The sequence below is a fragment of the Oncorhynchus gorbuscha genome, linkage group LG14, assembly GCF_021184085.1.
Source record: "Oncorhynchus gorbuscha isolate QuinsamMale2020 ecotype Even-year linkage group LG14, OgorEven_v1.0, whole genome shotgun sequence".
NCBI classification, from domain to species: Eukaryota; Metazoa; Chordata; class Actinopteri; order Salmoniformes; family Salmonidae; genus Oncorhynchus; species Oncorhynchus gorbuscha.
The window spans coordinates 24184896-24194895 of record NC_060186.1 but is presented as its reverse complement, the minus strand read 5'-3'; the positions used below and the strand labels follow the sequence as shown (position 1 = coordinate 24194895).

The 10000-nt window shown below is 47.7% G+C and overlaps 1 protein-coding gene across 17 annotated transcripts in view; it reads left to right on the top strand.

Moving 5' to 3' along the window:
- Positions 1–10000, top strand: part of LOC123994671 (forkhead box protein P2-like) — a 118604-nt gene that overhangs the window by 82812 nt on the left and 25792 nt on the right. For 8 of the 17 annotated variants that reach the window (XM_046297566.1, XM_046297561.1, XM_046297560.1 and 5 more), the window contains 5 exons: positions 153–212; positions 642–731; positions 3081–3273; positions 4204–4462; positions 6367–6471. In XM_046297566.1, coding sequence (XP_046153522.1) covers positions 153–212; positions 642–731; positions 3081–3273; positions 4204–4462; positions 6367–6471 — 707 coding nt within the window. The remainder of the gene's footprint in view (positions 1–152; positions 213–641; positions 732–3080; positions 3274–4203; positions 4463–6366; positions 6472–10000) is intronic. The other 9 variants (XM_046297562.1, XM_046297559.1, XM_046297558.1 and 6 more) reach the window with 5 other exon arrangements.

Genomic DNA, 10000 nt, shown 5'->3' with positions numbered 1-10000 from the left:
TTATGTGTGATGAGTGTGAAACGCCTTACTTTTAGAGTGATGAATCCGGGTCCTTCGAGCTGCATTCACTTTAAAGCATTTCAGTGCCTGTCAAGACATTAGACCAAAAACTGTATTCTAGTTAATATGATTAATTGTGCCCCCCCCTCCAGTACTGTGCGAGGCCATTTAAAGTCCATATGGAGAAGACATGGCGGGAGAGCGAGACTACAGTATGTGTGTCCCCTGCTAGCAAATGAATACGATTATTTATGGCACTTCCACTGTGTGTTATTCGTAACCAACATGTGTCGGTGTTGTTGTGGCACCTCATTTTCCCAAAATAAAATACAAAATGAATTGCAACGTGTCAGAACCTTGGCAAATGCTCTTTTTGCTGCTGCTCTAGAATGTAAACAGACTCCTCGTGAACCTTACCAACACATTGCTACAGTATTATACCATACGGTCAATATACTCTGTCTGAGTAAATCGAAGGCTTTCAACGGCCCAAAACGTCACACGCCGTTCCAATGACACCAAGAGAAAAGAAGCATTTGCCAATGTCTATTTACATAGCCAGAAGACAATATGGACATTCTCCTGGGTCACCTGGAATGTTTTGTTTTTTAATCATCTATCTCTCTTTCTTCCCCTCCCAGCAACATCTGCAGGAGTTTTATAAGAAGCAACAGGAGCAGCTACACCTGCAGCTTTTACAACAGCAGCATCCTGGAAAGCAAGTAAAAGAGGTGCGTATCTGTTTCAGACCCGGAATGGCCTGCGAGTGGGAGGCAAGACAAAAGCAGGGAACAAGTCGAGATGATGTCCTGCTGGCTGTCTCACTCAGTTCAGTCTTCCAGGTTAGCAGCCGTAGTTTTGGGGAGACCTTCCCATGTTTCTGGGATTTCACAGAGCAAGCTAGCTAATCCAAAGGTAGTGTTCTCTAATTTTTCAGCTAGTGGTTCTCCCAGTGTTACTGGATGTGTACTGTATGTGCCTGAGTGTGTGTTTGATGGACTGAGGACTGGCACTTGTTATCTACCGCCGGGGGAGAGAGGGGGGGGGGTTCTCTCCCTCCTTCTAGAACATGTAAATGGAAGGACGTAACGTTAAATAGCTAAAGAAGCCCAGTTTGAGCCGATAGAGAGAGACAGGACCGAGTCACAGGGTCTGCTGATTAATGAACTGCTTCTGTGGGTTTGGGCCTAGTGGCGAGCAGCAGAAAAGTTAGAGTGTGACGCGCTCATAAATCACACTGACAGCCCGCCAGTCTACCGGGCGAGGCTCGCAGTCTGTCATAGGAGCCGAACATCGTAGCACGCCGCACGCTGCGCCGGGGCCAAGTCTAAACAAAACATGTGGGAAGCAGTTAAATTGATCAAGAAAAGGTATCACAGACACCTTTTCCCAGACACATCTCTCTCTCTACCTCTCTCTCCCTCTCTACCTCTCTCCCTCTCTCTCTACCTCTCTCTCTACCTCTCTCCCTCTCTCTCTACCTCTCTCCCTCTCTCTCTACCTCGCTCCCTCTCTCTCTCTCCCTCTCTCTCTACCTCTCTCTATCTCTACCTCTCTCCCTCTCTCCCTCTCTCTCTCTACCTCTCTCCTGCTCTCTCTCTTCCCTCATACCTCCCTCCATCTCTCTCTACCTCCCTCCATCGCTCTCTCTCTTCCATCCTACCTCCCTCCATCGCTCTCTCTCGCTCTCTGTCTGTTCAAGCAGCCCATTATGCAGACCCTACAGGAAGCTGCTGCTGACCTCCCGGAGGCTTTGTTTCTGTTTGGATTTGTGGATAGAATTTTCAGCCCTCCGTCGCCATCAAATATGGAATAGAAATTGCTCCCTTATTTCTCCAGAGACGGTGGGTCCAATCCACATGACTTGATCCATTATGCAGTCTGTTTTCCAGTGAGCGCATCACAAGTTTTGCCCCCCCCCCCCCACACACACACATACATCTCTCCACAACTCGATGGCCACCTTGGTCTTTTAATTCTTGGCAAGATTCTCCTACAACAACAAGCATTTCCTTGAGTGTCACAATGGAATCTGACTGTAGAAAAATAGTGGAGGAAAAAGAGAGGCAGACAGAGAGAAAGTGACAGAGAGAGAGAGAGAGAGAGAGAGAGAAGAAAGAGAAAGAGAGATACAGATGCAGAGAGATGTAGAGCTAACAGAGCAGGTTGTATGATAGCTCCATGTTTCCTAATAGACCACCAGAGATCTCATCCACAGCCCACTGAGGACTAAACTGGTAATGAAATGAGGCTCAGTTCTTGGCATGTTTACCCTTATAGAAACGTATTATACCATGGTAATACACAGTTAGCCGTCTGATCGGCGCCTGCAATAACGGCAGCTTATAGTTCAGAATTGTGGTTGTATTTTTGTCTGTGGAATAGTACGGTTTTGATTAAGCCACAAAAGTCGGGGCTTTTTCCCTTCCTCTCCTGCTTGTTTTTTTCTGTGGTTGCTTTGGCAGTTGTTGTTGTTGTTGATGTTGTTGTTGATGTCATTTTGCTCGGGCTTACGCAATCGTCTGTCTGTCTGGTCCCGTGGTAAACAAGGTTGGGAGGGTGGGGGGGAGACGTGGAGGGAGGGGGGAGACGGGGAGGGAGGGGGGAGACGCTGGTGTGCTCAGTAGCTGTAAATCTCCTAGCGACTTCCCCTCGGCCCCATAAGCTGTAATAGACCATCAGCAAATGGAAGACAATTAACTATCAGCTGTGGGGGGGGAAGGGATTACCCAGGGCTTAATATCATACAGAAGACTCGTCTCATAGCAGTCTGGAGTGGCGAGTGCAGTCCGCCAGTCTATTAGCCCAGTGTGCCTAGCTTTGCCTCGTTCAGCAAGAGGAGGAGACAGAATAGAACAGGAACGAGGCAAAAAACAAGGCGAGGAAAGAGAGAGAAAGGAAAGAGGAAGAGAGACAGGCAGTAGTTAAGATCATGGAAGCAGCAGCAGCAGCAGCATCGGCAACGGAAGCATCCTTCGTCGTCAGTGTGGGTGCCCACTTTCTTGCTAATTTGTGTAATTTGTGCTCCTCTCCTCCTCCACTCCTCCTCCTCCTCCTCCTCCTGCTCATCTTCACTATAGCAACAGCAGCAGCAGCAGCAGCAGCAGCATCAGCAGCAGCTTGCCACCCAGCAGCTCGTCTTCCGGCAGCAACTCCTCCAGATGCAACAGCTCCAGCAGCAGCAGCACCTGCTCAACATGCAGCGCCAGGGCCTGCTCTCCCTGCCCCCAGCCCCAGGACAGGCAGCCCTCCCCGGGCAGACCATGCCACCAGGTAAGGGGGTGGCTGGAGGAAGTGAAGGGGGAGAGGAGGGTGAAGGGGAGAGAGCCTGGTGCTTCAGGGGTTCTGGGGCTGGGGGGGGGGCTATATTGCATGTGACTGCTGGTGCCCACACCGCTCACTCTCTCTAGCTCTCTTTCTATTTCCCTCTTTGTTTCTATCTTACTTTCTCTTGGTTTGTCTTCCCTTTTTGTTACTACCTCTTTCTCCCACTCTCGCTCAGCTCAGCCTGTCTCTCTGTCTCTTCCTGTGTCTGTGAGTGTTTCTCGCTCTCCCACTATTCCCTCGCTCCCTGCTCACCCCTCCCTCTCTGCGTTGTTGTTGTTGTTGTTTACTGCCTGCCTGCCTCACAGTAAGCAGTGAAGAAAAGAGACAAGAGGAGCCGCTTCCATTTTCTCTCGCCTTTGCCAAGAAGTAAACACGTGTTTACCAAAATGGCAGGGGGGGGGGTGAAAACAACAACAACAACAACTAGGTAGAAACAAAACGAAGGGGGGTCAATTACCGGTGTGAGGCTGAAACAAAAGGACGATGCCTGTTTATCTAGCTAGATAATATCATTTGTGCTAACTGAATTCTGCTTCCTCTGTGACTGTATTCCAGTGGCAGCCATTGTGGATCAATGCCCGTGGTTCCCTGTAGATTTCATTGGAACACTGCATTCTTATTAAGTAGAACCGCTGACAAGAGATCATCCCAGTTAATCTCTCAGTGTAGCCGTGTGTCTTTTGATTAAATTTTTTTTTTTTTTAATGGAATCCTGAGTTAGAGATGAAGGACGGCAATAAACAGGAGGAGGCTATTTGTGTTGGTTTGTGATGACTCTGTATTGACGTAGTCTACAAGACAATCAGCCCCAGGCATTGCAGTGTGTGCGTAACTGTGTTGTAACTGTGTTGGTCCTCTGTTTCTCCCCTCTCCCAGCTGGACTGAGCCCAGCGGATCTCCAACAGTTGTGGAAGGACGTGACCGGCGGCCACAACATGGAGGACAACGACATCAAACACGGCGTCGGCGGCCTGGACCTGACCACTACCAACTCCTCCTCGACTAACTCCTCCACCCCTTCTAAAGCGTCACCCCCCATCTCCCACCACTCCATCGCCAACGGCCAGTCTCCCGCACTCAATTCCAGAAGGGAGAGGGAGCGAGAGAGGGAGCGGGAACGGGAGAGGTACGGAAAGTGAGCTACTCGCCCGCCACCCGCCACACAACACATCGTAGACACAAAAGTTAGGACGACACAAAAAAAAAAGCTTGTTGTCGCCTGGTAGTTGTTTGTTGTTTCATGGAGTTCAATAATGTACAAATACATTCAATAATTATCTATAGAAACAACCGATCAGAGTATTTGTCCCCGTTTAGAGAAAAACAACAACTAAAAAAAACATATTTGGTCCTGCAGGGTTGAACGCGATGTTTTGTTTGTTTGTTCAATAGTTTATTAGTGTCTTGGTAACATTCAAAAGCCCAGCCTCGGCCTCCCTAGGGACAGCGTAGGATGCTATTGAACACAGTTGCTTACACCATATCAAAAGCAAGGAGACGAAGACCCCCGGCAGCAATACACAGCTGTGCGAGCAGAAAGCGAAGGTAACCGCCTCGCACGTGAAGTATTTAGTGGCGCTTTTCGTTTGAAATCACCTTACCTTACCTCTTGTCATGCAAACAGAATACGTGATGCCAAGGTGGTACTTTAGAATGTTTATCCTTTGCGATGCCGCCTTTGTTTGTGGTTTCCGACTGTAAGAAAACACCGTTCGCATATCTGCCTATCTGGTTCTATGCATTATTCAAGGCTCTTTCCTGCGCCATACGAAGAATGTGGCACGGTGTAGCGGTGTGGGGAGATTACAGTGGAGCTGGATGTGTTGTGTAATTGGTTTCGATGCTATCTGCTGCCGCCACTAAACGGGGAATTGAGAAAGATGTCTTTGGAAGGCAGACGTCCCCCTAGAGGAGAAACAAAAACAGGAGGAGGCGGAGGGAGGGAAAATAAGAGAAAGAAAACACCTTTTATCTGTTGGTGTCCCCCCGAACGCGGCGTATTGTCAAGGAGAGATGCTTACTAACACACAGTGGATCGATGGAGGGAAAGCCTGTCTGTAGAAAGCATGTGTGAGCGCTCACACACCAACCGACACACAAACACACACACACCCTCCAACCCCCCAAATACAGAAACAAGTGGAGCCGAAAGGTTAAACCTTCACTTTTAATAGGACGTGCTGTCTACTCGGGGTCGTAACTTATTCGGGTGCCATTTTCCAAGCAGGACCCCCTCTTGTCCTCAAAATAACATGAATTACATTCATCTCATGATGAAAATTATATGGCTGTCTGGATTTTTCATGTTTACTTGAAAGCCCTCCGCTGATCGCTTTACAAGATGAAGAAATTGGGGTTTGGGAAAATAAGAAAAGAAAATTGGTCCCTCTGTAAATGGGTTGGCTGGATGGTTTTTCACACATTGTTTGGGGGTTTGCAATAACATTGGGGATAGCTAAACCTCTAGATCAATAATCAGATGTTAATCATATTGCTAGTTCTCATCTTTTCTCCCTTCTGTTATTAGGAACACCCTATTCCATTTATAGTGCACTACCTTTAGCCAGAGCATCAAGAGCCTCATGGGCACTGGGCCAAAAGTAGTGCCCTTTATAGGGAATAGGGTGCTATTTCAGATGCAGACAGTAACTTCCATCCTTGGATTAATTAGGCTCCTTCCCTCCACCTAGCAGCCTTGGCAGTTGAACTATTCAATAGAACAGGGCTGAATTGACCTGCTTTGACCTGCTTGTCACTGATGGTAACCTGACAGCCACCAGCAGCCTCAAGCCATTATGGCTTTTTTGATGAATCTGATGCCAGTCCACTCTTCTCTCTCTCCTTCACTCTACCTCCGATTCATCCTTTTTTTTCTCCCTCTGTCTAACTCTACCTGCCTCTTTCTTTCTCCCTCTCTCCCTTTCACTCTCGCTCTCTCTCTATCCACCCCCATCTCTTTCTCCCCCGTCTCTCTTCCTCCCCTTCCACCCTCTCTCTCTCTCCCCTGTCTCTCCCTCTCTCCCTTTCTTCTCTCCTCAGCTCATTACACGATGAAAGCGGAGCCTCCCACTCCCTCTATGGTCACGGGGTGTGCAAGTGGCCCGGCTGCGAGAGCGTCTGTGAGGACTTCGGACAGTTTTTGAAGTAGGTCTTACTCTGAGAATGTACTCTCTACCCTGTGTCTTACTCACCCCCCCCCCCCTTTCCTGTACTGACCGACCGCATGTATCATCATGTCTTAGCTTACACTGTGAATTTACTTCATGACTTGTGCATTACGTTAGTCTCCTGTGTTAATACTTTTTTTTTTAAGTCAAAGCTCAATGACAGTTTCGTTTAACAACCAGGGGCCAAGACAACGGCCCCCGTGATATCCGATGAAGCTTCCTGTCGCCCTGCCCAAGCGCCTCTCGTGCCTCTTTCCCACAGCAGAAACGACGTCTTACGCTCCATGGTATAAAAGTTGTCGTTCATCAACTAAGACGAGCTTAGCTGCTGTACATATTTTGCTTCTCAGTGACGAAGCCGCAGAGGCCTACTCTGGGTCATTTCCCGCAGTAGCAGAGCTTAATCGAGGGGGGCCCAACAAAGAGATAAACACGCTTGCATCTCAATTGGGACATTTTGACGCATAGTTTGTATAGACTGTCAGGCTTGCTGGCTACATCAACTCTCGGTGTAAATGATCTCCGATTGACACCCAAATCTCCTCTTCGGCTTGCCGACTTGGCGTGAAAGGGCCTGATAGGCTTGTGTGCAGAGCGTCAAAAACACCAATGGCAACTTGTATTGACGCGCGGGGGGCCCCCACGATGGTTGCATTCAGTGTTGTCATGGCGCCGACGACGGACTGAATGAACTCTTCATGCGCCATCAACAATTTAGTTAATTCGCTCATTTGTAATTGGTCTGCTTTGTTGCCTGGGATGTCAGTGGGAGACGTCAAAGGGGGAGGTGTTCGCTCGTGCCGTAGCTTACAAGTTATCACGTTGCCACTCGCTGGAGAAGCTTGGCTCTTTCTCTCTCTTCATCCGAAAAGAGAGCAGAAAAGGGCCAAAGCGTTCATTGGAATATTCTAATTAGATTTGTAATTAACTGAGAATTAATGATCTCGTCGAGCGTTTCCACGGGTGTAAATGTCCATGTAAATTCCACACAAAACTCTTTTGAAATTGGGATATTGTTCTATTTTGGCGAGGCGGATTCTTCCTTTACATTACAGTGCTGTGACTCCATCACTGTGCTTCTGTGATGATATGGATACCCACCAGGGCCAAACCAGAGTTGTAGGATTTAGGTCAGGCAAAACCAACGGTGGTAGCTTGGTTAATTACACAGCCGTCTGTAGCACCAGCATGTACACTAGGGCCAATGTGTGTCTGTGTAAAGAGAAATGACTGAAAGCCAGACCGCCTTAATATACAAACCTCTACTGGCCCCACGAGTCAGACAGACAAGACATTTATTGTGCATTATATCAATGCCTCTGTTCAATGGACACGCCGACAACAGACGCTCCTTTGAATTGATTCTCTCCAGGTGTATTTCTATCACAATGTCTTTTCTATGGCTGTTATGTGTGCTTATCCCCTGGGGAAGATGTACTGCGTGGCGCAGCATGGTGGATGTCACTGGCAGAGGTTTGCTCGGGGGGGGGGGGGGGGGGGGCATCGAACATGTCACCCTCCCTAGAAGAGGGCTTTGACCTTGGTAGTTTATTGTTCAAACGAGAGGCTGCCTGGATCTTTAACTTAAAGACCCTTGCTCCCCTCGGTCTCAACGTAGACGTTGATCTGAAGCCATTCTTGCGGTTATCGTGACTTTGCCATTGTAATTGTTTGTAAGCTTGTGTCGTCTGAAATGGATCTATGATCGTATGCAATCCATTTGTTGTTTTTTGTATGCTGTTCTTTCCATGCCATTTTAATATTTGATAATTAACCAATGATATTAGGCCAATCTTGGCCATGATTACAGACACCTGTGTGTCTTTTGACACTATACAAACGAGTCATGCCGCAGTGTTTGTGATTATACCCCGATGAAGACAGCTTGGCTGTCGAAACGTTGGATATTTCATTTTTTTTGCATCCGAGCTCCTAGAGTGTGCGGCTCTCCTTTATTTTCAAGTACCATACGGTTACAGTATCTATTCTGCTGGAGGCCCTGGTGCAGAGGAGAAGTTTGCCCTTGCGACTTGAGAAAGATTTTGGCTGTGTGGGAGACTGCGTGGCTATAGCGGATTAGTGGCCTATCCGCCGTACACTCAGTTCACTTTGCCCTACTGAATCCACCCGCGACTGTACCACAGGCTTCCATGTAAACGCGGCTAAGTATGTTTACTGTATGGGCGTCTTTATAGCTTAGTTTCTCATTTAGGCTAGGGCATAGGTACACAGTCGGTTACTAAACATGTGACTGTGTATGTTCTTTAAGAGCAGTGTAGAAGAAAGGATTGCACAGATAGGCATGTACTTTACACTAGTAGACTGGGAAGAGGCGCTGCAGGTAATTCTCTGACAGCTGGTGTAGTGTGGAAAGGGACCCTGCTTCAAACGAATGTCTTTACAAAACAGCCTTAAAGATTCTGGGTGAGACTCCGCGTCGTTGCATCCAGCCTGCGAGGAGTCAAGAGGTTCATGTACTGTAACCGGCACATGAAAACAGACAGCAACAAAAGACAACGTGTTCCTGGCAGAACAAAGATGGCTGCTCGTCTGCCGTGGAGGAGGTGTCGTCGGTGTCAGGGAGAGCCTTTTCAATGTTTTCGGAGATGCCACTCATCTCCTCGGCAACAGCCAGGTACAAACACACTTTAAAATGGTTGACATAAAATAGGTGTCAGATTCAAATGGCACTTTACGAGGAGAACGCGAGAGGAAGGGGGGAAACCTAGGTAACCTGATGGTTGGTTGCTGGAGGTAGGAAACATGCAGCGGGCGCGTTTAGTCATCTTTTGTTGTGTTGCGGGTATGAAACTTGTCAAGATCGGCATTTAATAGCTCTTCAGTGTCTCTTTTATGTGTGTTCACCTGGAGAGCTAGCCTAGAGGTTGACTGGCACGTTGTGTTAGCTCTGTAGTTCAAACGTAATATTAGCGTGGGAGTGTTCGAGGGGGTGTCGGGGGGGGGCTGTGCGTGCATGCCGATGCATGTAAGTGTATGTGCTTCCAAATAGTTTTGTGGCATACATATTTTCACAGAAGGTTTGACAGGAATGAGAATAACTCATTTCACACCCAGGTTTGTTCTTTTAGATTGGTGTTATGTGACATGTGTACATTTTGTGGGCATAGTACGGTACTGTACATTGCAATCAATGCAGAAATATTTGATTCATTCACATCGCGTACATTTTACTCATCCATGCTGTTTAGTATTATTATATAATGCTTCCTGCTCTGTTCCCTTGTTCTGTATTGATTTACTCTCCCATCTGTGATCACACACACACACACACACACACACACACACACACACACACACACACACACACACACACACACACACACACACACACACACACACACACACACACACACACACACACACACACACACACACACACTCTCTCATCCATCTGAGAGGAGTTAGTTACCGTTTGATTATCGTCTCCAATTAAACATCCTTCAGCCCGTCAGCCCATATATATTCATGCCCACTCTCCAAACCTC